This window comes from Tachyglossus aculeatus, chromosome 4 (assembly GCF_015852505.1).
Source record: "Tachyglossus aculeatus isolate mTacAcu1 chromosome 4, mTacAcu1.pri, whole genome shotgun sequence".
Classification (NCBI taxonomy): Eukaryota; Metazoa; Chordata; class Mammalia; order Monotremata; family Tachyglossidae; genus Tachyglossus; species Tachyglossus aculeatus.
In genome coordinates, this window is record NC_052069.1 from 1,923,631 (window position 1) to 1,948,976 (window position 25,346).

The 25,346-nt window shown below is 46.5% G+C and overlaps 1 protein-coding gene across 2 annotated transcripts in view; it reads right to left on the bottom strand.

Moving 5' to 3' along the window:
• Window positions 1-416: 416 nt before the first annotated feature.
• Window positions 417-25,346, bottom strand: part of MFSD10 (major facilitator superfamily domain containing 10) — a 56,659-nt gene continuing 31,729 nt past the window's right edge. Inside the window, exons 7-13 of one of the 2 annotated variants that reach the window (XM_038745270.1) lie at window positions 20,546-20,654; window positions 18,890-19,001; window positions 16,011-16,119; window positions 12,751-12,841; window positions 9,758-9,805; window positions 5,293-5,382; window positions 417-723 (exon numbers count right to left, since the gene is read on the bottom strand). In XM_038745270.1, coding sequence (XP_038601198.1) covers window positions 617-723; window positions 5,293-5,382; window positions 9,758-9,805; window positions 12,751-12,841; window positions 16,011-16,119; window positions 18,890-19,001; window positions 20,546-20,654 — 666 coding nt within the window. In that variant the 3' untranslated portion in view covers window positions 417-616. The remainder of the gene's footprint in view (window positions 724-5,292; window positions 5,383-9,757; window positions 9,806-12,750; window positions 12,842-16,010; window positions 16,120-18,889; window positions 19,002-20,545; window positions 20,655-25,346) is intronic. The other variant, XM_038745271.1, reaches the window with a different exon arrangement.

Sequence of the window (25,346 nt, forward strand, 5' to 3'; positions counted from 1 at the left end):
TATATGAAACTTAGGCTTTCCATTGCGCCTAAACAATTACATAAATTCAATTCGCCTCGCGGAATAAATCTTGTATGAAACTTAGGCTTTCCATTGCGCCTAAACAATTACATAAATTCAATTCGCCTCGCGGAATAAATTGTATCTAAAACTTAGGCTTTCCATTGTGCCTAAACAATTATATAAATTCAATCCGCCTCGTGGAATAAATTGTATATAAAACTTAGGCTTTCCATTGTGCCTAAACAATTACATAAATTCAATTCGCCTTGTGGAATAAATTTTATATAAAACTTGGGCTTTCTGTCCCAGGCCTCTCTCTCTCTCCGTCTCTCGCCTCGCCGATCACTTAACGAACCCGTCCCCGGACGACGGGTGTCACCTCCCCGGTGCTTGGCACATAGTAAGCGCTTAGGAAATGCTATTATCATTTATTTATTATCATTTCCACGGAGAACGGTCTGGGCGCTCGGCGTTCCCGGCCGAGAGGACTCCTTTGAGCCGTCCGCTGACCTTTGACCCCGGACCAAGTGGGCCTCATCCATAAGGGGAACCAGTGGAAGAGCTGGGGCCAGTGGTCCACGGGGCCAACGAGCCCCGGGCGGGAAGAAGGCGATCAGTCGGTCTTGGTCTCCTGCCGCAGGCGGCCCAGGAGCAGGACGGGAAGCAGGAAGAGCGTGGCGCACAGGGTGTAGCACGCCTCGGCTCCCGCCAGCCAGTACGCTGCAAGCCAAAGAGCGGTGGTGGACACCCCCCAGCCCGGCCCCTCTCCCCCCAATCCCTGCCCGCCCATCCCCGGAGCCCGGCGGGCTTCCCTCGGCCGCGGTCTCCGCCGCCTCGCCGCGCCGGGCGAACCCGGGGCCGCGCCGACCGGCCTGATTCACTCGTTCAATGAGGAGCAGCGCTTAGTCCAGTGCTCGGCACACAGTAAGCGCTCAATAAATACGATTGATTGATTGATTGAGAAGCAGCGTGGCTCAGTGGGAAGATCCCGGGCTTTGGGGTCAGAGGTCCGCCACTTGTCAGCTGGGTGACTTTGGGCAAGCCACTTCACTTTCCTAGACCGTGAGCCCACTGTTGGGTAGGGACCGTCTCTATATGTTGCCAACTTGGACTTCCCAAGCGCTCAGTACAGTGCTCTGCACACACTAAGCGCTCAATATGATTGATTGATTGATTCTCCGGGCCTCAGTTCCCTCATCTGGAAAATGGGGATGAAGCCTGTGAGCCCCCCATGGGTCAACCTGATTACCTTGTAGCCCCCCCAGAGCTTAGAACAGTGCTTGGCACATAGTAAGTGCTTAATAAATGCCACGTGGCTCGGTGGAAAGAGCATGGGCTTGGGAGTCCGAGGTCATGGGTTCGAATCCCAGCTCCGCCACTTGTCAGCTGTGGAACCTTGGGGAAGCCACTTCACTTCTCTGTGCCTCAGTTACCTCATCTGAAAAATGGGATTAAGACTGTGAGCCCCACGTGGGACAACCTGATCACCTTGTATCCCCCCAGCACTTAAAACAGTGCCTTGCACATAGTAAGCGCTTAATAAATGCCATTATTATTATTATTATTATTCAATCGGGTTTATTGAGCGCTTACTGTGTGCAGAGCACTGTACTGGGCGCTCAATGCACCTGGGCCTCCGTGAGGGACTTCTAGACTGTGAGCCCACTGTTGGGTAGGGACCGTCTCTATATGTTTGTTTTGTCTTCTGTCTCCCCCTTCTAGCCCGTGAGCCCGCTGTTGGGTAGGGGCCGTCTCTAGATGTTGCCAACTTGGACTTCCCAAGCGCTTAGTACAGTGCTCTGCACACAGTAAGCGCTCCATAAATACGACTGAATGAATGAATTCTATTTTACTTGTCCATATTTATCCTGTTTATTTCATTTTGTTAATATGTTTTGTTTTGTTGTCTGTCCCGCCGTTGGGTAGGGACCGTCTCTATATGTTGCCAACTTGGACTTCCCAAGCGCTTAGTACAGTGCTCTGCACACAGTAAGCGCTCCATAAATACGACTGAATGAATGAATTCTATTTTACTTGTCCATATTTATCCTGTTTATTTCATTTTGTTAATATGTTTTGTTTTGTTGTCTGTCCCGCCGTTGGGTAGGGACCATCTCTATATGTTGCCAACTTGGACTTCCCAAGCGCTTAGTACAGTGCTCTGCACACAGTAAGCGCTCAATGAATACGGTTGGATGAATGAACAAATATGTTGCCAACTTGGACTTCTCAAGCGCTTAGTACAGTGCTCTGCACACAGTAAGCGCTCCATAAATACGACTGAATGAATGAATGAACTCTATTTTACTTGTCCATATTTATCCTGTTTATTTCATTTTGTTAATATGTTTTGTTTTGTCGTCTGTCCCGCCGTTGGGTAGGGACCGTCTCTATATGTTGCCAACTTGGACTTCCCAAGCGCTCAGTACAGTGCTCTGCACACAGTAAGCGCTCAATAAATACGATTGGATGAATGAACGAATATGTTGCCAACTTGTACTTCCCAAGCGCTAAGTACAGTGCTCTGCACACAGTAAGCGCTCAATAAATACAATTGGATGAATGAATGAATATGTTGCCAACTTGTACTTCCCAAGCGCTAAGTACAGTGCTCTGCACACAGTAAGCGCTCAATAAATACGACTGAATGAATGAAAGTGGGGAGACCCCCCCCGCCCCATCCCCAGCACACCCTTTCTCTTCAAAATGCTTTCGGCCACCTCATCTGCGTCGGGCTTCTCTCAGTGCCCGCTCGCCCACCCACCCTCCCAACTGGCTTGAAGGCTCCGGGCCGAGTCTTCCCCTCTGCCCTCTCTGGTTTTTTTCTGTTGTTTTTTTTTTGAATGGCATTTATTAAGCGCTTACTATGTGCAAAGCACTGTTCTAAGCGCTGGAGCACTGTTCGAAGCACTGTTCTTCACCCTCTTCTCCGCAGACGGTGCCCTGGTCCTCCCGGTTGGTTGTACTGTACCCTCTCAATAATAATAATAATGATGGCATTTATTAAGCGCTTACTATGTGCAAAGCACTGTTCTAAGCGCGGGGGGGATACAAGGTGATCTGGTTGTCTCACGGGGGGCTCACAGTCAACCCCCATTTTACAAATGAGGGAACTGAGGCCCAGAGAAGTTAAGTGACTTGCCCAAGGTCACACAGCTGACAATTGGCAGAGCCGGGATTTGAACCCACGACCACTGACTCCAAAGCCCGGGCTCTTTCCACTGAGCCACGCTGCTTCTCTTAGTACAGCGCTCTGAACAGAGGAAGCGCTCAATAGATAGGAATGAATGAATGAAAGAATGAGAAGACTGACTTCCTCTGACTCCTCCGCTGGTACTTAGAGAAGCAGCGTGGCTCAGTGGAAAGAGCCTGGGCTTTGGAGTCGGAGGTCATGGGTTCAAATCCCAGCTCCTCCGATTGTCAGCTGGGTGACTTTGGGCAAGTCATTTCTCTGGGTCTCAGTTCCCTCATCTGGAAAATGGGGATGAAGACTGTGAGCCCCACGTGGGACAACCTCATCACCTTGTATCCCCCCAGCGCTTAGAACAGTGCTTTGCACAGAGTAAGCGCTTAATAAATCTCATCATTATTATTCTCTGGGTCTCAGTTCCCTCATCTGGAAAATGGGGATGAAGACTGGGAGCCCCCCGTGGGACAACCTGATCACCTTGTAACCTCCCCAGTGCTCAGAACAGTGCTTTGCACGTAGTAAGCGCTTAAGAAATGCTATCATTATTATTAGTAGTACTTATTGTTCTGTCTCGGCCGCTCCGGCGTAAGCTTCTTTTGGGCAGGGAATCAATCAATCGTATTTATTGAGCGCTTACTGTGTGCAGAGCACTGTACTAAGCGCTTGGGAAGTCCAAGTTGGCAACATAGAGAGACGGTCCCTACCCAAAAGTGGGGAACATGTGCTGGGTTCTGTTGTATTTTCCCCCAGTACAGAGCGGCCCACCTCGCCCCGCGGTGTGGCCTCAGTAGTTCCTTCTGGGGCCCGGGCCCTGTGGTCACTGACCCGTGGCTGCGAGGACGGGCCCCACGGCCCTGGCCATTCATTCAATCGTATTTATTGGGCGCTTACTGTGTGCAGAGCACTGTACTGAGCGCTTGGGAAGTCCAAGTTGGCAACATAGAGAGACGGTCCCTACCCAAAAGTGGGGACCACGTCCTGGGTTCTGTTGTATTTTCCCCCAGTACGGAGCGGCCCGCATCGCCCCGCGGTGTGGCCTCAGTAGTTCCTTCTGGGGCCCGGGCCCTGCGGTCACTGACCTGTGGCTGCGAGGACGGGCCCCGCGGCCCTGGCCATTCATTTAATCGTATTTATTGAGCGCTTACTGTGTGCAGAGCACTGTACTAAGCGCTTGGGAAGTCCAAGTTGGCAACATAGAGAGACGGTCCCTACCCAAAAGTGGGGACCACGTCCTGGGTTCTGTTGTATTAGCCCCCAGTACGGAGCGGCCCGCCTCGCCCCGCGGTGTGGCCTCAGTAGTTCCTTCTGGGGCCCGGGCCCTGCGGTCACTGACCTGTGGCTGCGAGGACGGGCCCCACGGCCCTGGCCATTCATTCAATCGTATTTATTGGGCGCTTACTGTGTGCAGAGCACTGTACTAAGCACTTGGGAAGTCCAAGTTGGCAACATAGAGAGACGGTCCCTACCCAAAAGTGGGGACCACGTCCTGGGTTCTGTTGTATTAGCCCCCAGTACGGAGCGGCCCGCCTCGCCCCGCGGTGTGGCCTCAGTAGTTCCTTCTGGGGCCCGGGCCCTGCGGTCACTGACCTGTGGCTGCGAGGACGGGCCCCACGGCCCTGGCCATTCATTCAATCGTATTTATTGGGCGCTTACTGTGTGCAGAGCACTGTACTAAGCACTTGGGAAGTCCAAGTTGGCAACATAGAGAGACGGTCCCTATCCAAAAGTGGGGAACGTGTCCTGGGTTTTGTTATATTTTTCCCCCAGTACGGAGCGGCCCGCAATCGCCCCGCGGTGTGGCCTCAGTAGTTCCTTCTGCGGCCCGGGCCCTGCGGTCACTGACCTGTGGCTGCGAGGACGGGCCCCACGGCCCTGGCCATTCATTCAATTGTATTTATTGGGCGCTTACTGTGTGCAGAGCACTGTACTAAGCACTTGGGAAGTCCAAGTTGGCAACATAGAGAGACGGTCCCTATCCAAAAGTGGGGAACGTGTCCTGGGTTTTGTTATATTTTTCCCCCAGTACGGAGCGGCCCGCAATCGCCCCGCGGTGTGGCCTCAGTAGTTCCTTCTGCGGCCCGGGCCCTGCGGTCACTGACCTGTGGCTGCGAGGACGGGCCCCACGGCCCTGGCCAGCGCTCCCAGGCTCCTCAGCGTCCCCATAATCCTTCCTTTCTGACCGGCCGAACCTGCGCGGGGGGGAAGGTTTCCACATCATAATCATCATAATCATAATAATGATGGCATTTATTAAGCGCTTACTATGTGCGAAGCACGGTTCTAAGCGCTGGGGAAGTCACAAGGTGACATCTTTTAGACTGTGAGCCCACTGTTGGGTAGGGACTGTCTCTATATGTTACCAATTTGGACTTCCCGAGCGCTTAGTACAGTGCTCTGCACATAGTAAGCGCTCAATAAATACGATTGATGATGATGATCGGTCACCTTCCCGTTTCCGGGGCCGACCCGCCAACATACACCAGTCACGGCCCCGGGCTCGGGAAGGCCCTCCCGCGAAGAAAGCTAGGAGGGAGAGAAGCTTCGTTGGACAGGCCTGTCAATCAAATCAATCAATCAATCAATCAATCAATCGTATTTATTGAGCGCTTACTGTGTGCAGAGCACTGTCACTTAACTTCTCTGGGCCTAGGTTCCCTCTTCTGTCAAGCGGGAATTAAGACCGTGTGCCCGTGTTGGCCACGGACTGAGTCCAACCTTATTCGCTTGCATCTATCTCAGCGCTCAGTACAATGCCTGGCACATAGTAAATCAATCAATCAATCAATCAATCAATCGTATTTATTGAGCGCTAACTGTGTGCAGAGCACTGTACTAAGCGCTTGGGAAGTACAAGTTGGCAACATAGAGAAACAGTCCCTACCCAACAGTGGGCTCACCGTCTAAAAATACTTAAGTAACATTAAAAAAAAACAAAGAATAGATTGTTCTAGAAAATCAGTAGTAAATACTTAAGTAACGAAAAAAAACAACAGATTTTTCTAGAAAATCAATCAATTGTATTTATTGAGCGCTGACTGTGTGCAGAGCACTGTATTAAGCGCTTGGGAAATACAAGTTGGCAACATAGAGAGACAGTCCCTACCCAACAGTGGGCTCACAGTCTAAAAGGAAATACTTAAGTAACATCAAAAAAAAAAACAAAGAATAGATTTTTCTAGAAAATCAGTAGTAAATACTTAACATGAAAAAAAAACAAAGAACAGATTTTTCTAGAAAATCAATCAATCAATCGTATTTATTGAGCGCTTACTGTGTGCAGAGCACTGTACTAAGCGCTTGGGAAGTACAAGTTGGCAACATAGAGAGACAGTCCCTACCCAACAGTGGGCTCACAGTCTAAAAGTAAATACTTAAGTAATGTTAAAAAAAAACAAAGAATAGATTTTTCTAGAAAATCAGTAGTAAATACTTAAGGAACATGAAAAAAAAACAAAGAACAGATTTTTCTAGAAAATCAGTAGTAAATACTTAAGTAACATGAAAAAAAAAACAAAGAACAGATTTTTCTAGAAAATCAATCAATCAATTGTATTTATTGAGCGCTGACTGTGTGCAGAGCACTGGACTAAGCGCTTGGGAAGTCCAAGTTGGCAACATAGAGAGACAGTCCCTACCCAACAGTGGGCTCACAGTCTAAAAGTAAATACTTAAGTAATGTTAAAAAAAAACAAAGAATAGATTTTTCTAGAAAATCAGTAGTAAATACTTAAGTAACATGAAAAAAAAACAGAGCACAGATTTTTCTAGAAAATCAATCAATCAATCGTATTTATTGAGCGCTGACTGTGTGCAGAGCACTGTACTAAGCGCTTGGGAAGTACAAGTTGGCAACAGAGAGAGACAGTCCCTACCCAACAGTGGGCTCACAGTCTAAAAGGAAATACTTAAGTAACATTAAAAAAAAACAAAGAATAGATTTTTCTAGAAAATCAGTAGTAAATACTTAAGTAACATGAAAAAAAAAGAACAGATTTTTCTAGAAAATTAATCAATCGTATTTATTGAGCGCTGACTGTGTGCAGAGCACTGGACTAAGCGCTTGGGAAGTACAAGTTGGCAACATAGAGAGACAGTCCCTACCCAACAGTGGGCTCACAGTCTAAAAGTAAATACTTAAGTAACGTCAAAAAAAAACAAAGAATAGATTTTTCTAGAAAATCAGTAGTAAATACTTCAGTAACAAAAAAACAACAGATTTTTCTAGAAAATCAATCAATCAATTGTATTTACTGAGCGCTTACTGTGTGCAGAGCACTGTACTAAGCGCTTGGGAAGTCCAAGTTGGCAACATAGAGAGACAGTCCCTACCCAACAGTGGGCTCACAGTCTAAAATAAATACTTAAGTAACATTAAAAAAAACAAAGAATAGATTTTTCTAGAAAATCAGTAGTAAATACTTAAGTAACATAAAAAAAAACAAAGCACAGATTTTTCTAGAAAATCAATCAATCAATCGTATTTATTGAGCGCTGACTGTGTGCAGAGCACTGTACTAAGCGCTTGGGAAGTCCAAGTTGGCAACATAGAGAGACAGTCCCTACCCAACAGTGGGCTCACAGTCGAAAAGTAAATACTTAAGTAACATTAAAAAAAAACAAAGAATAGATTTTTCTAGAAAATCAGTAGTAAATACTTAAGTAATATGAAAAAAAAAGAACAGATTTTTCTAGAAAATTAATCAATCGTATTTATTGAGCGCTGACTGTGTGCAGAGCACTGTACTAAGCGCTTGGGAAGTCCAAGTTGGCAACATAGAGAGACAGTCCCTACCCAACAGTGGGCTCACAGTCTAAAAGTAAATACTTAAGTAACGTCAAAAAAAAACAAAGAATAGATTTTTCTAGAAAATCAGTAGTAAATACTTCAGTAACAAAAAAACAACAGATTTTTCTAGAAAATCAATCAATCAATTGTATTTACTGAGCGCTTACTGTGTGCAGAGCACTGTACTAAGCGCTTGGGAAGTCCAAGTTGGCAACATAGAGAGACAGTCCCTACCCAACAGTGGGCTCACAGTCTAAAATAAATACTTAAGTAACATTAAAAAAAACAAAGAATAGATTTTTCTAGAAAATCAGTAGTAAATACTTAAGTAACATAAAAAAAAACAAAGCACAGATTTTTCTAGAAAATCAATCAATCAATCGTATTTATTGAGCGCTGACTGTGTGCAGAGCACTGTACTAAGCGCTTGGGAAGTCCAAGTTGGCAACATAGAGAGACAGTCCCTACCCAACAGTGGGCTCACAGTCGAAAAGTAAATACTTAAGTAACATCAAAAAAAACAAAGAATAGATTTTTCTAGAAAATCAGTAGTAAATACTTAAGTAACATGAAAAAAAAAACAAAGAACAGATTTTTCTAGAAAATCAATCAATCAATCAATCGTATTTATTGAGCGCTGACTGTGTGCAGAGCACTGTACTAAGCGCTTGGGAAGTCCAAGTTGGCAACATAGACAGTCCCTACCCAACAGTGGGCTCACAGTCTTAAAGTAAATACTTAAGTAACGTCAAAAAAAAAAAACAAAGAATAGATTTTTCTAGAAAATCAGCAGTAAATACTTAAGTAACATGAAAAAAAACAAAGAACAGATTTTTCTGGAAAATCAATCAATCGTATTTATTGAGCGCTGACTGTGTGCAGAGCACTGTACTAAGCACTTGGGAAGTCCAAGTTGGCAACATAGAGAGACAGTCCCTACCCAACAGTGGGCTCACAGTCTAAAAGTAAATACTTAAGTAACGTTAAAAAAAAAACAAAGAATAGATTTTTCTAGAAAATCAGCAGTAAATACTTAAGTAACATGAAAAAAAAGAACAGATTTTTCTAGAAAACCAATCAATCAATCGTATTTATTGAGCGCTGACTGTGTGCAGAGCACTGTACTAAGCGCTTGGGAAGTACAAGTTGGCAACATAGAGAGACAGTCCCTACCCAACAGTGGGCTCACAGTCTAAAAGTAAATACTTAAGTAACGTTAAAAAAAAACAAAGAATAGATTGTTCTAGAAAATGAGTAGTAAATACTTAAGTAACATAAAAAAAGAACAGATATTTCTAGAAAATCAATCAATCAGTCGTATTTATTGAGCACTTACTGTGTGCAGAGCACTGTACTAAGTGCTTGGGAAGTCCAAGTTGGCAACAGAGAGAGACAGTCCCTACCCAACAGTGGGCTCACAGTCTAAAAGTAAATACTTAAGTAACATTAAAAAAAACAAAGAACAGATTTTTCTAGAAAATCATATAACAATAATGATGGTATTTTGTTAAGCGCTTACTATGTGCGAAGCACTGTTCTAAGCGCTGGGGGGGGGGGACACAAGGCGATCAGGCTGTCCCACGGGGGGCTCCCGGGCTTAATCCCCATTTTACAGATGAGGCCGCTGAGGCCCAGAGAAGTGCCCAAAGTCACACAGCTGACAGCTGGCGGAGCTGGGACTTCCCAAGCGCTTAGTACACAGTCAGCGCTCAATAAACAGGACTGAATGAATAAAGGAGACCCTCCCTACTCCCCCACCCTGGCGACGAGCCACTCACCGTAGCCGGAGACCACCGCCGACAAGCTGGGGACCACGACGGCGGCAGCTGGAAGACAGACCCCCGGTGTAGCTGAGGACCCCCGTTTATCATCATCATCATCAATCGTATTTATTGAGCGCTTACTATGTGCGGAGCACTGTGCTAAGCGCTTGGGAGGTACAAATTGGCAACATATAGAGACAGTCCCTACCCAACAGTGGGCTCACAGTCTAACAGTCTACTTATGGACTTAGTAAAGCCATAGTTAAGCCATGGTTAAGCGCTTAGTACAGTGCTCTGCACATAGTAAGCGCTCAGTAAATACGATTGATGATGATGATGGATGGGACGGGGCAGGGAAGAGCGTGGGGGGCGGCGGGAGCGGGGCCCAGGGCCGCTGGGGTCACCGACCGCCCGAGGACGGGGCCTGGAGCTTCTAGACTGTGAGCCCACTGTTGGGTCGGGACCGTCTCTAGATGTTGCCAACTTGGACTTCCCAAGCGCTTAGTACAGTGCTCTGCACACAGTAAGCGCTCAATAAATATGATTGATTGATTGACTGATTGAATGCTCTGCATTCAGTAAGCGCTCACTAAAGACGACTGAATGAATGAATGACAAGGGGGGGACAGGGAGGAGTAGCAGGAGGAGGATGACGACTTTTAGACTGTGAGCCCACTGTGGGGTAGGGACCGTCTCCATATGTTGCCAACTTGGACTTCCCAAGCGCTTAGTACAGTGCTCTGCACATAGTAAGCGCTCAATAAATACGATTGAAGGAATGAATGACGAGCAGGAGGAGAAAGAGGAACAGCAGGAGGAGGAAGAGGAGATGGAGGAGGAAAAGGGAGGAAGAGGAGGGGCAGGGAGAAAGAGGGGGAGGGAGAAGAAGTATGTGGAGGAAGAGGAAAGGGGGAGGAGATTCATTCATTCATTCAATTGTATTTATTGAGCGCTTACTGTGTGCAGAGCACTATACTAAGCGCTTGGGAAGTCCAAGTTGGCAACATATAGAGACGGTCCCTACCCAACAGTGGGCTCGAGATGGCAGGAGTGACAGATAATAATAATAATGATGATGGCAGTTATTAAGCGCTTATGTCTCTATGTGTACTTGTACTTCCCAAGCGCTTAGTACAGTGCTCTGCACACAGTAAGCGCTCAATAAATACGATTGATTGATTGATTGATTGCAAAGCACTGTTCCAAGCGCTGGGGAGGTCCAAGTTGGCAACATATAGAGACGGTCCCTACCCAACAGTGGGCTCGAGATGGCAGGAGTGACAGATAATAATAATAATGATGATGGCATTTATTAAGCGCTTACTAAATGCAAAGCACTGTTCTAAGCACTTGGGAAGTACAAGTTGGCAACATATAGAGACGGTCCCTACCCAACAGTGGGCTCAAGATGGTAGGAGTGACAATAATAATAATAATAATGGTATTTATTAAGCGCTTACTATGTGCAAAGCACTGTTCTAAGCGCTGGGGAAGCACAAGTTGGCAACATATAGAGACGGTCCCTACCCAACAGTGGGCTCGAGATGGCAGGAGTGACAGATAATAATAATAATAATAATAATAATAATAATAATAATGGTATTTATTAAGCACTTACTATGTGCAAAGCACTGTTCTAAGCGCTGGGGAAGCACAAGTTAGCAACATATAGAGACGGTCCCTACCCAACAGTGGGCTTGAGATGGCAGGAGTGACAGATAATAATAATAATAATAATGATGGCATTTATTAAGTGCTTACTATGTGCAAAGCACTGTTCCAAGCGCTGGGGAAGCACAAGTTGGCAACATATAGAGACGATCCCTACCCAACAGTGGGCTCGAGATGGCGGGAGTGACAGATAATAATAATAATAATAATGATGGCATTTATTAAGCGCTTACTACGTGCAAAGCACTGTCCTAAGCGCTGGGGAAGTCCAAGTTGGCAACATATAGAGACGGTCCCTACCCAACAGTGGGCTCGAGGTGGCAGGGGTGATAGATAATAATAATAATAATAATGATGGCATTTATTAAGCGCTTACTACATGCAAAGCACTGTTCTAAGTGCTGGGGAAGTCCAAGTTGGCAACATATAGAGACGGTCCCTACCCAACAGTGGGCTCGAGATGGCAGGAGTGACAAATAATAATGATAATAATGATGGCATTAAGTGCTTACTATGTGCAAAGCACTGTTCTAAGCGCTGGGGAAGTCCAAGTTGGCAACATATGGAGACGGTCCCTACCCAACAGTGGGCTCGAGATGGCAGGAGTGACAGATAACAATAATAATAATAATAATGATGGCATTTATTAAGCGCTACATGCAAAGCACTGTTCTAAGCGCTGGGGCGGTTCCGAGGGGATCAGGTTGTCCCCCGGGGGGCTCCCAGTCTTCACCCCCACTTTCCAGATGAGGGAACTGAGGCCCAGAGAAGTGAAGTGACTCGCCCCAAGTCACCCAGCCGACAAGTGGCGGAGCCGGGATTTGAACCCACGACCTCTGACTCCAAAGCCCGGGCGTTCCACTGAGATCGTGGCGGGCGCCGGAACCGTTGCCGACTCGTACTTCCCAAGCGCTTAGTCCAGTGCTCTGCACACAGTAAGCGCTCAGTAAATACGATTGATTAAATACGATTGATTCTATTTTACTTTGTTAGTATGTTTGGCTTTGTTCTCTGTCTCCCCCTTTTAGACTGTGAGCCCGCTGTTGGGTAGGGACCGTCTCTATATGTTGCCAACTTGGACTTCCCAAGCGCTTAGTACAGTGCTCTGCACACGGTAAGCGCTCAATCAATGCGATTGATGATGATGATGATGACTGTCCGGGGAGTGGAGTGGGGAGGAGAGAGGTCTGAGAGGGCCGACAACCGTCACCTCCCGCTCCCCACCACGGGGCTCCAACCCAGACCCCCCAAACCGCTTCCTTGCACCCCCCCAGGGAGAGTGGGGGCGTCCAGCACACTCCCCGCCGAGGAGAGGGCAGGAGAGGAGAGGCCCTGACCGAAGGAGTAGAGCAGCAGGCCGGCGGCCAGGCCCGGGAGGCTGCGCGCCCAGCCGATGAGCAGGAAGGCCGGCACCAGCAGCAGGATGGCCTGTGGGCAAACGACAGACAGTCATTCAATCCTCCGATCGGATGTATTAATCAATCAATCGGATTTATTGAGCGCTTACTGTGTGCAGAGCACTGGACTAAGCGCTCGGGAAGTCCAAGTTGGCAACATAGAGAGACATTATTACGCGCCTACTGTGTGCACAGCACTGTACTAAGCGCTTGGGAAGTACCGTGGGACAACCTGATCACCTTGCATCCTCCCCAGCGCTTAGAACAGTGCTTTGCACACAGTAAGCGCTCAATACGACTGATTGAGTTGCACATTGTAAGCGCTTAATAAATGTCATTATTATTATTATTGTTGTTATTATTATTATATTATATATATTATATTATATATTATATATTGAATGAATGAATGAATGAATGAATGAATGAAAGAATGAATGAGAGGTGGGGACTGTAAGCCCGTTGTGGGCCGGGATTGTCTCTCCTTATTGCTGTAGTGTACCTTCAATCAATCAATCAATCGTATTTATTGATTCAATCGTATCTAACCTTCCAAGCGCTTAGTCCAGTCCTCTGCACACAGTAAGCACTCAATAAATACGACTGAATGAATGAATGAATGAATGAATGAATGAGGGGTGGGGACTGTAAGCCCGTTGTGGGCCGGGATTGTCTCTCCTTATTGCTGTAGTGTACCTTCAATCAATCAATCAATCGTATTTATTGATTCAATCAATCGTCTCTAACCTTCCAAGCGCTTAGTCCTGTGCTCTGCACACAGTAAGCGCTCAATAAATACGATTGAATGAATGGAGCATGTTTATTCTATTTATTTTATTTTGTTAATATGTTTGTTTTGTTGTCTGTCTCCCCCTTCTAGACTGCGAGCCCGCAGTTGGGTAGGGACCGTCTCTAGATGTTGCCGACTTGGACTTCCCAAGCGCTTAGTCCAGTGCTCTGCACACAGTAAGCGCTCAATAAATACGACTGAATGAATGAATGAATGAATGAGGGGTGGGGACTGTAAGCCCATTGTGGGCCGGGATTGTCTCTCCTTATTGCTGTAGTGTACCTTCAATCAATCACTCAATCGTATTTATTGTCTCAATCAATTGTATCTAACCTTCCAAGCGCTTAGTCCAGTGCTCTGCACACAGTAAGCGCTCAATAAATACGAATGAATGAATGAATGAATGAATGAATGAATGAGGGTGGGGACTGTAAGCCCATTGTGGGCCGGGATTGTCTCTCCTTATTGCTGTAGTGTACCTTCAATCAATCAATCAATCGTATTTATTGATTCAATCAATCATATCTACCCTTCCAAGCGCTTAGTCCAGTGCTCTGCACACAGTAAGCGCTCAATAAATACGACTGAATGAATGAATGAATGAATGAATGAGGGGTGGGGACTGTAAGCCCGTTGTGGGCCGGGATTGTCTCTCCTTATTGCTGTAGTGTACCTTCAGTCAATCACTCAATCGTATTTATTGACTCAATCAATCGTATCTAACCTTCCAAGCACTTAGTCCAGTGCTCTGCACACAGTAAGCGCTCAAAAATACGAATGAATGAATGAATGAATGAGGGTGGGGACTGTAAGCCCATTGTGGGCCAGGATTGTCTCTCCTTATTGCTGTAATGTACCTTCAATCAATCAATCAATCAATCGTATTTATTGATTCAATCAATCGTATCTACCCTTCCAAGCGCTTAGTCCAGTGCTCTGCACACAGTAAGCGCTCAATAAATACAATTAAATGAATGAATTAATTAATTAATGAGGGGTGGGGACTGTAAGCCCGTTGTGGGCCGGGATTGTCTCTCCTTATTGCTGCAGTGTACCTTCAATCAATCACTCAATCGTATTTATGGACTCAATCAATCGTATCTAACCTTCCAAGCGCTTAGTCCAGTGCTCTGCACACAGTAAGTGCTCAATAAATACGACTGAATGAATGAATGAATGAATGAATGAGGGGTGGGGACTGTAAGCCCGTTGTGGGCCGGGATTGTCTCTCCTTATTGCTGTAGTGTACCTTCAATCAATCAATCAATCGTATTTATTGACTCAATCGTATCTATCCTTCCAAGCGCTTAGTCCAGGGCTCTGCACACAGTAAGCGCTCAATAAATACGATTAAATGAATGAATGAATGAATGAATGAGGGGTGGGGACTGTAAGCCCGTTGTGGGCCGGGATTGTCTCTCCTTATTGCTGCAGTGTACCTTCAATCAATCACTCAATTGTATTTATTGACTCAATCAATCGTATCTAACCTTCCAAGTGCTTAGTACAGTGCTCTGCACACAGTAAGCGCTCAATAAATACGACTGACTGACTGACTGACTGACTGAATGAATGAATGAATGAGGGGTGGGGACTGTAAGCCCGTTGTGGGCCGGGATTGTCTCTCCTTATTGCTGTAGTGTACCTTCAATCAATCAATCAATCGTATTTATTGATTCAATCGTATCTACCCTTCCAAGCGCTTAGTCCAGTGCTCTGCACACAGTAAGCGCTCAATAAATACGATTAAATGAATGAATGAATGAATGAATGAGGGGTGGGGACTGTAAGCCCGTTGTGGGCCGGGATTGTCTCTCCTTATTGCTGCAGTGTACCTTCAATCAATCACTCAATTGTATTTATTGACTCAATCAATCGTATCTAACCTTCCAAGTGCTTAGTACAGTGCTCTGCACACAGTAAGCGCTCAATAAATACGACTGACTGACTGACTGACTGACTGAATGAATGAATGAATGAGGGGTGGGGACTGTAAGCCCGTTGTGGGCTGGGATTGTCTCTCCTTATTGCTGTAGTGTACCTTCAATCAATCAATCAATCGTATTTATTGATTCAATCGTATCTAACCTTCCAAGCGCTTAGTCCAGTGCTCTGCAAACAGTAAGCGCTCCATAAATATGACTGACTGACTGACTGACTGACTGACTGAATGAATGAATGAATGAATGAATGAGGGGTGGGGACTGTAAGCCCGTTGTGGGCCGGGATTCTCTCTCCTTATTGCTGTAGCGTACCTTCAATCAATCAATCAATCGTATTTATTGATTCAATCGTATCTAACCTTCCAAGCGCTTAGTCCAGTGCTCTGCACACAGTAAGCGCTCAATAAATACGACTGAATGAATGAAAGGGGGAGCCCAGGGCAGTCTCCGCGAGAGACCCCACTTACCCGTCTCACAGCCCGGATCTCGGCGCCCGGTTCGATTCTCCGCGTGTAGCCTCCCTGGATGGCCGCCATGGTGATCCCGATGAAGAAGAACATCTTCCCCTGCTGCATGCTGCCGAGACACCATCAACACCACCAGAACAATAATTAATAATAATAATTGTAGTATTTATTAGGCACTTACTATGTGCCAGATAGTAATAATGGCATTTATTAAGCGCTTACTATGTGCCAAGCACCGTTCTAAGCGCTGGGGAGGTTAACCAGGTGATCAGGTTGTCCCTCGGGGGGCTCACAGTCTTAATTCATTCAATCGTATTTATTGAGCGCTTACTGTGTGCAGAGCACTGGACTAAGCGCTTGGGAAGTATCAGTCTTGAGAAGCAGCGTAGCTCAGTGGAACGAGCCCGGGCTTTGGAGTCAGAGGTCATGGGTTCAAATCCCAGCTCCGCCACCTGTCTGCTGTGTGACCCTGGGCAAGTCACTTCACTTCTCTGGGCCTCAGTTCCCTCATCTGGAAAATAGGGATTAAGACCGTGAGCCCCCTGTGGGACAACCTGATCACCTTGTAACCTCCCCAGTGCTTAGAACAGGGCTTTACACATAGTAAGCGCTTAACAAATACCATTATTATTATTATTATTATTATTATTAATCCCCATTTTCCAGATGAGAGAACTGAGGCACAGGGAAGTGAAGTGACTTGCCCAAAGTCACACAGCTGACAATTGGCGGAGCCGGGGGTTTGAACCCATGACCTCTGACTCCAAAGCCCGGGCTCTTTCCACTGAGCCACGCTGCTTCTTAACTCTACTAGACACCCACTCTTACACTGTGATCTCCCCCTCCTTCCCCTCCCCACAGCACCTGTATATATGTATATATGTTTGTCCAGATTTATTACTCCATTTATTTATTTATTTATTTAATTTGTACATATTTATTCTATCTCCTTACCTCCTTCCCTTCCCCACAGCACCTCTATATATGTATATATGTTTGTACAGATTTATTACTCCATTTACTTATTTATTTTATTTGTACATATTTATTCTATCTCCTTACCTCCTTCCCTTCCCCACAGCACCTGTATATATTTATATATGTTTGTCCGGATTTATTACTCCATTTATTTATTTATTTATTTAATTTGTACATATTTATTCTATCTCCTTACCTCCTTCCCTTCCCCACAGCACTTGTATATATGTATATATGTTTGTACAGATTTATTACTCCATTTACTTATTTATTTTATTTGTACATATTTATTCTATCTCCTTACCTCCTTCCCTTCCCCACAGCACCTGTATATATGTTTGTACGGATTTATTACTCCATTTACTTATTTATTTTATTTGTACATATTTACTCTATCTCCTTACCTCCTTCCCTTCCCCACAGCACCTGTATATATGTATATATGTTTGTCCGGATTTATTACTCCATTTATTTATTTATTTTATTTGTACATATTTATTCTATCTCCTTACCTCCTTCCCTTCCCCACAGCACCTGTATATATGTATATATGTTTGTCCAGATTTATTACTCCATTTATCTATTTATTTTATTTGTACATATTTATTCTATCTCCTTACCTCCTTCCCCTCCCCACAGCACCTGTATATATGTATAGATGTTTGTACGGATTTATTACTCCATTTATTTATTTATTTTATTTGTACATATTTATTCTATTTATTTTATTTTGTTAATATGTTTTGTTTCGTTCTCTGTCTCCCCCATCTAGACTGTGAGCCCCCTGTTGCGTAGGGACTGTCTCCATATGTTGCAACCTGGACTCCCCAAGCGCTTAGTACAGTGCTCTGCACATAGTAAGCGCTCAATAAATACGACTGAATGAATGAATGAATGAATCTGTGGACAGTAACGTGTCTGTTGTAAGACTGAACTCTCTCAAGCGCTTAGTACAGTGCTTTGCACACCATCATCGCCCTTCTAGACTAGAGAAGCAGCGTGGCTCAGTGGAAATGAGCCCGGGCTTTGGAGTCAGAGGTCATGGGTTCAAATCCCGGCCCTGCCAATTGTCAGCTGGGTGACTTTGGGCAAGTCACTTCACTTCTCTGGGCCTCAGTTACCTCATCTGTAAAATGGGAATTAAGACTGTGAGTCCCCCGAGGGACAACCTGATCGCCTTGTAACCTCCCCTGCGCTTAGAACAGTGCTTTGCGCATAGTAAGCGCTTAATAAATGCCATCATTATTATTCTAGACTGTGAGCCCGCTGTTGGGTAGGGACCGTCTCTATATGCCATCATCAATCATCATCATCAATCGTATTTATTGAGCGCTTACTATGTGCAGAGCACTGTACTAAGCGCTTGGGAAGTACAAATTGGCAACATATAGAGACAGTCCTTACCCAACAGTGGGCTCACAGTCTAAAAGGGGGAGACAGAGAACAAAACCAAACACACTAACAAAATAAAATAAATAGAATAGATAGGTACAAATGTACATATAGATATGTCGCCGACTTGTAGTTCCCAAGCGCTTAGTCCACTGCTCTGCACACAGTGAGCGCTCAATAAATACGATTGATTGATTGATTAAGGTGGCCGACTCCGGCCCCGGGTGACGCTTCCCTCTGGGGCCCGGGATCAATCAACCAATCGTATTTCTTGAGCGCTTACTGTGCGTAGAGCACTGTACTAAGCGCTTGGGAAGTCCAAGTTGGCGACATGTAGAGACGGTCCCTGCGCAACAGCGGGCTCAGGGTACCGCCCGTCTTAAGCGCTTAGTACAGTGCTCTGCACATAGTAAGCGCTCAATAAATACGATTGACGATGTGCCCTCCCCTGCCCGCCGACCCCAGCTCCCGGACAGTGGCCAGGACGCCCCCCACGCCGGCAGACCTACCTACTGAACTGAAAGCGCTGATGCGTGACAAACGTGAGGGTGTACTCCAGTCCCGAGAACAAGAACAGGTAGAGGAAGTAAACCGCACCCAGGACCTTCAGGTTCCCGAGGTCTGCAAGACACGGGGCGGGGGACAAAGGCCACGGGAGGGCATGTGGGCTAGATGCCACTTCTTTCCCTAGAGAAGCAGCGTGGCTCAGTGGAAAGAGCCCGGGCTTTGGAGTCGGAGGTCACGGGTTCAAATCCCAGCTCTGCCGCTTGTCGGCTGGGTGACTTTGGGCGAGTCGCTTCACTTCTCTGGGCCTCAGTTCCCTCATCTGGAAAATGGGGATGAAGACTGTGAGCCCCCCCCGTGGGACAACCTGATCACCTTGTAAACTCCCCAGCGCTTAGAACAGTGCTTTGCATGCAGTAAGCGCTTAATAAATGCCACCAAACAAAAAAAGTCGCTTCAATCAATCAATCAATCCCACGTGGGGTCACAGTCTTAATCCCCATTTTACAGATGAGGCAACTGAGGCTCAGAGTACAGAGCAACTGAGTGCACACAGTAAGCACTCAATAAATACGACTGATTGATTCGACTTTTTTATGGCATTTATTAAGCGCTTACTATATGCAAAGAGCCCGGGCTTTGGAGTCAGAGGTCCTGGGTTCAAATCCCGGCTCCGCCACTTGTCAGCCGTGTGACTTTGGGCCAGTCACTTCACTTTTCTGGGCCTCAGTTCCCTCATCTGTCAAATGGGGGTGAAGACTGTGAGCCCCCCGTGGGACAGCCTGATCACCTTGTAACCTCCCCAGCGCTTAGAACAGTGCTTTGCACACAGTAAGCGCTTAATAAATGCCATCATTATTATTATTATTATCATTATAGTAAGCGCTTAATAAATGCCATTATTATTATTATTATAGTAAGCGCTTAATAAATGTCATTATTATTATTATTATTATTATAGTAAGCTCTGAATAAATGCCATTATTATTATTATAGTAAGCGCTTAATAAATCAATCGTATTTATTGAGCACTTACTGTTATTATTATTATTATTATAGTAAGCGCTTAATAAATCAATCAATCAATCCTATTTATTGAGTGCTTACTGTGTGCAGAGCACTGTACTAAGCGCTTGGGAAGTACAAGTTGGCAACAAAGAGAGACAGTCCCTACCCAAATAAATGCCATCATCCTATCATCATTTGCTCAGGGTCACACAGCAGACATGTGGCGGAGCCGGGATTAGAACCCAAGACCTCTGACTCCCAAGCCTGGGGTCTTTCCACTGAGCCACGCTGCCTCCTTCCATGGGGCCTAAGGGTGTGGGGGGCCCACGTTGTTTTTTCTTGGATGTCCACCCTCTCCCAATCCTCATCTTCCCGCCACCTCCACTAGGAATTCCGCTCCCTTTCCCGCCCACGCTCAAGGCTAACTTGGGGAAGAGGGTGAGATCAACCGGAATCGGCTGAGGAAAGAGGGGGCAGCAGAAGCAGTGGCGGTGGGTACCGCAGACCCCAACCCTCGTGACGCTCGCCCCTCGGGGAGCCGGATCCCTGGGGAAAACTTGGATTCGAGATTCCCGTGGACCCCCGGGCCTGAGGAAGGGCAAAGCACATTCTCAGATCCACGTGGGGCCCCACCAGAGTCCGGCCGTCCTTACTTTGTCCGCGGGGGCCGTCGGGCTCTCGGGTGACCGCGGAAAACTGGAACAAGGAGAAAGGGCTGAGCAAGTCGGCCGCCGCTTGGAATCCTGACTTCACCGAGGGCGCCTGCCCGGACAGAACGAAGGACACGGAATGAGTGACCACGGGAGAGAAAGGGAACGGGAGAGGGTAGGGGAGAGAGGGAGAGGGAAAGAGACACAGAGGCCGTGAGAGAGAGCATGAGAGAGAGCAGGAAAGAGGGATGAAAAAGAAAAAGAGAACAGGAGAGAGCGGAAGAGACAGTATGAAAGCACAGGAGAGAGCAGGAAAGGGAGACTGTGAAAGAACAGGAGAGAGCGGGAGAGGGACAGAGAGAGAGTATGAAAGCGCAGGAGAGCACAAGAGGGAGCAGAAAAGAGAATGTGAAAGAACAGGAGAGAGAAGAATGTGAAAGAAAACAGGAGAGAGCAGGAGAGGGAAGAATGTGAAAGAGAGAGCAGGAGAGGGAGAGAGCGTGAGAGCACAGGAGAGCACAAGAGAGAGCAGGGAACAGAGATTGTGAAAGAGAACAGGAGAGAGCAGGAGAGGGAAGAATGTGAGAGAACAGGAGAGAGCAGGAGAGGGAGAGAGCGTAAGAGCACAAGAGAGAGCAGGGAAGAGAGATTGTGAAAGAGAGAACAGGAGAGAGCAGGAAAGAGAGATTGTGAAGGAGAGGACAGGAGAGAGCAGGAAAGAGAGATTGTGAAAGAGAGGACAGGAGAGAGCAGGAGAGGGAGAGAGAGCATGAGAGGACAGGAGAGCACAAGAGAGAGCAGGAAAGAAAGACTGTGAAAGAGAGAACAGGAGAGAGCAGGAAAAAGATTGTGAAAGAGAACAGGAGAGAGCAGGAAAGAGATTGTGAATGAGAACAGGAGAGAGCAGGAGAGGGAGAGAGAGCATGAGAGCACAAGAGAGCACGAGAGAGAGCAGGAAAGAGAGAATGTGAAAGAGAACAGGAGAGGGAGAGAGAGGGTGAGAGCACAGGAGAGCACAAGAGAGTGCAGGAAAGAGACTGTGAAATAGAACAGGAGAGCAGGAGAGGGAAGAATGTGAAAGGGAACAGGAGAGAGCAGGAGAGGGACGGAGAGCGTGAGAACAAGAGAGCACAAGACAGCAGGAAAGACTGTGAAAGAGAAAACAGGAGAGAGCAAGAGAGGGAGAGAGAGCGTGAGAGCACAGGAGAGCAGGAAAGAGACTGTGAAAGAGAGAACAGGAGAGAGCAGGAGAGGGAGAGAGAGCGTGAGAGCACAAGAGAGAGCAGGAAAGAGAGACTGCGAAAGAGAACAGGAGAGCAGGAGAGGGAAGAATGTGAAAGAGAGAACAGGAGAGAGCAGGAGAGGGAGAGAGCGTGAGAGGACAGGAGAGCACAAGAGAGAGCAGGAAAGAGAGATTGTGAAAGAGAGAACAGGAGACAGCAGGAAAGAGAGATTGTGAAAGAGAGAACAGGAGAGAGCAGGAAAGAGATTGTGAAAGAGAGAACAGGAGAGAGCAGGAGAGGGACAGAGAGCATGAGAGCACAAGACAGCACAAGAGAGAGCAGGAAAGAGAGAATGTGAAAGAGAACAGGAGAGAGCAGGAGAGGGAGACAGAGGGTGAGAGCACAGGAGAGCACAAGAGACAGCAGAAAAGAGATTGTGAAAGAGAGAACAGGAGAGAGCAGGAGAGGGAAGAATGTGAAAGAGAGAACAGGAGAGAGCAGGAGAGGGAAAGAGAGCGTGAGAGGACAGCAGAGCACAAGAGAGAGCAGGAAAGAGAGATTGTGAAAGAGACAACAGGAGAGAGCAGGAAAGAGAGATTGTGAAAGAGAACAGGAGAGAGCAGGAGAGGGAGAGAGAGGGTGAGAGCACAAGAATACAAGAGAGAGCAGGAAAGAGACTGTGAAAGAACAGGAGAGGGAAGAATGTGAAAGAGAACAGGAGAGAGTAGGAGAGGGAGAGAGTGTGAGAGCACAAGAGAGAGCAGGAAAGAGAGATTGTGAAAGAGAGAACAGGGGAGAGCAGGAAAGAGAGATTGTGAAAGAGAGAACAGGAGAGAGCAGGAGAGGGAAGAATGTGAAAGAGAACAGGAGACAGCAGGAGAGGGAGAGAGAGTGTGAGCACAAGAGAGAACAGGAGAGAGCAGGAGAGGGAAGAATGTGAGAGAGAACAGGAGAGAGCAGGAGAGGGAGAGAGAGCATGAGAGCACAGGAGAGAGCAGGAAAGAGAGATTGTGAAAGAGAGAACAGGAGACAGCAGGAGAGGGAGAGAGTGTGAGAGCACAAGAGACAGCAGAAAAGAGAAATTGTGAGAGAACAGGAGAGAGCAGGAGAGGGAGAGAGAGGGTGAGAGCACAGGAGAGCACAGGAGAGAGCAGGAAAGAGAGACTGTGAAAGAGAACAGGAGAGAGCAGGAGAAGGAGAGAGAGGGTGAGAGCACAGGAGAGCACAAGAGAGAGCAGGAAAGAGAGACTGTGAAAGAGAGAACAGGAGAGAGCAGGAGAGGGAGGGAGAGAGGCAGAGAGGGAGAGTATGAGAGCACAAGAGAGTGTGAGAGAGCAGGAAAGAGAGATTGTGAAAGAGAGAGCAAGAGAATGAGAGCATCAAAGAGATTGTAAAAGTGGGAGCACAAGAGAGAAAGAGAAAGAGAAAGAGAGAGAGCACAATAATAATAATAATAATAATGGTATTTGTTAAGTGCTTACTATGTGCAAAGCACACAGCCCCCTTACTAGCCCCCTTCTAGACTGTGAGCCTGCCACTGGGCAGGGACTGTCTCTATATGTTACCAACTTGTACTTCCCAAGCGCTTAGTCCAGTGCTCTGCACACAGTAAGCGCTCAATAAATATGACTGACTGACTGAATGAATGAATGAATGAATGCAAAGGACTGTTCTAAGCACTGGGGAGGTTACAAGGTGATCAGGTTGTCCCACGGGGGGCTCACAGTCTTAATCCCCCTTTTCCAGATGAGGTAACTGAGGCCCAGAGAAGTGAAGCGACTTGCCCAAATTCACACAGCTGACAGTTAGCGGAGCTGGGATTTGAACCCATGACCTCTGACTCCAAAGCCCGGGCTCTTTCCACTGAGCCACGCTGCTTCTCTAAGAGAGAGTATGAGCAGATGCAGCACGGTCTAGAGGCCAGCGCACAAACCTGGGAATCAGAGGACGTGGGTTCTAACCCCAGCTCCACCTCTTTCTGCTGGGCGACCTTGGGCAAGTCACTTCACTTCTTTGTGCCTCAGTTCCCTCATCTGTAAAACTGGGGTTAAGACTGTGAGCCCCATGTGGGATAGGGTCCGTGGGCAACCTCATTATCTTGTACCTAGAGAAGCAGCGTGGCTCAGAGGAAAGGAGCACTACAGGAGGCCTTCCCAGACTGAGCCCCTTCCTTCCTCTCCCCCTCGTCCCCCTCTCCATCCCCCCCCATCTTACCTCCTTCCCTTCCCCACAGCACCTGTATATATGGATATATGCTTGTAAATATTTATTACTCTATTTATTTATTTATTTTACTTGTACATATCTATTCTATTTATTTTATTTTGTTAGCATGTTTGGTTTTGTTCTCTGTCTCCCCCTTTTAGACTGTGAGCCCACTGTTGGGTAGGGACTGTCTCTACATGTTGCCAACTTGGACTTCCCAAGAGCTTAGTACAGTGCTCTGCACACAATAAGCGCTCAATAAATATGATTGATTGATTGATTGATTGAAAGAGCCCGGGCTTTTGAGTCAAACCCCGGCTCCACCAATTGTCAGCTGTGTGGCTTTGGGCACGTCACTTCACTTCTCTGGGCCTCAGTTCCCTCATCTGGAAAATGAGGATTGACTGTGAGCCCCCCCGTGGGACAACCTGATCACCTTGTAACCTCCCCAGCGCTTAGAACAGTGCTGTGCACATAGTAAGCGCTTAATAAATGCCATCATTATCTACCCCAGCACTTAGAACAGTGCTTGGCACATAGTAAGTGCTTAACAAATAATAATAATAATAATAACAATGGCATTTATTATGGCCCAGATTGAGCCCCTTCTTTCCTCTCCCCCTCGTCCCCCTCTCCATCCCCCCGTCTTACCTCCTTCCCTTCCCCACAGCACCTGTATATATGTATATATGGTTGTACATATTTATTACTCTATTTATTTATTTATTTATTTATTTTACTTGTACATTTCTATCCTACTTATTTTATTTTGTTGGTATGTTTGGTTCTGTTCTCTGTCTCCCCCTTTTAGACTGTGAGCCCACTGTTGGGTAGGGACTGTCTCTATGTGATGCCAATTTGTACTTCCCAAGCGCTTAGTACAGTGCTCTGCACATAGTAAGCGCTCAATAAATACGATTGATTGATTGATTGATTGATTTATTAAGCGCTTACTATGTGCAAAGCACTGTTCTAAGCGCTGGGGAGATTACAAGGTGATCAGATTGTCCCACGGGGGGCTCACAGTCTTCATCCCCATTTTACAAATGAGGTAACTGAGGCCCAGAGAAGTGACTTGCCCAAAGTCACACAGCTGACAATTGGCAGAGGCGGCATTTGCACTCATGACCTCTTACTCCAATAATAATAATAATAATGGCATTTATTAAGTGCTTACTATGTGCAAAGCACTGTTCTAAGCGCTGGGGAGATGACAAGGTGATTAGATTGTCCCACGGGGGGGCTCACAGTCTTCATCCCCATTTTCCAGAGGAGGTAACTGAGGCCCAGAGAAGTGAAGTGAAATACCATCGCTATTATTATTATTATTATTACGGTGAGAAAAGGCATACGTGTGGCCCTTGAAGCCTTGGGGC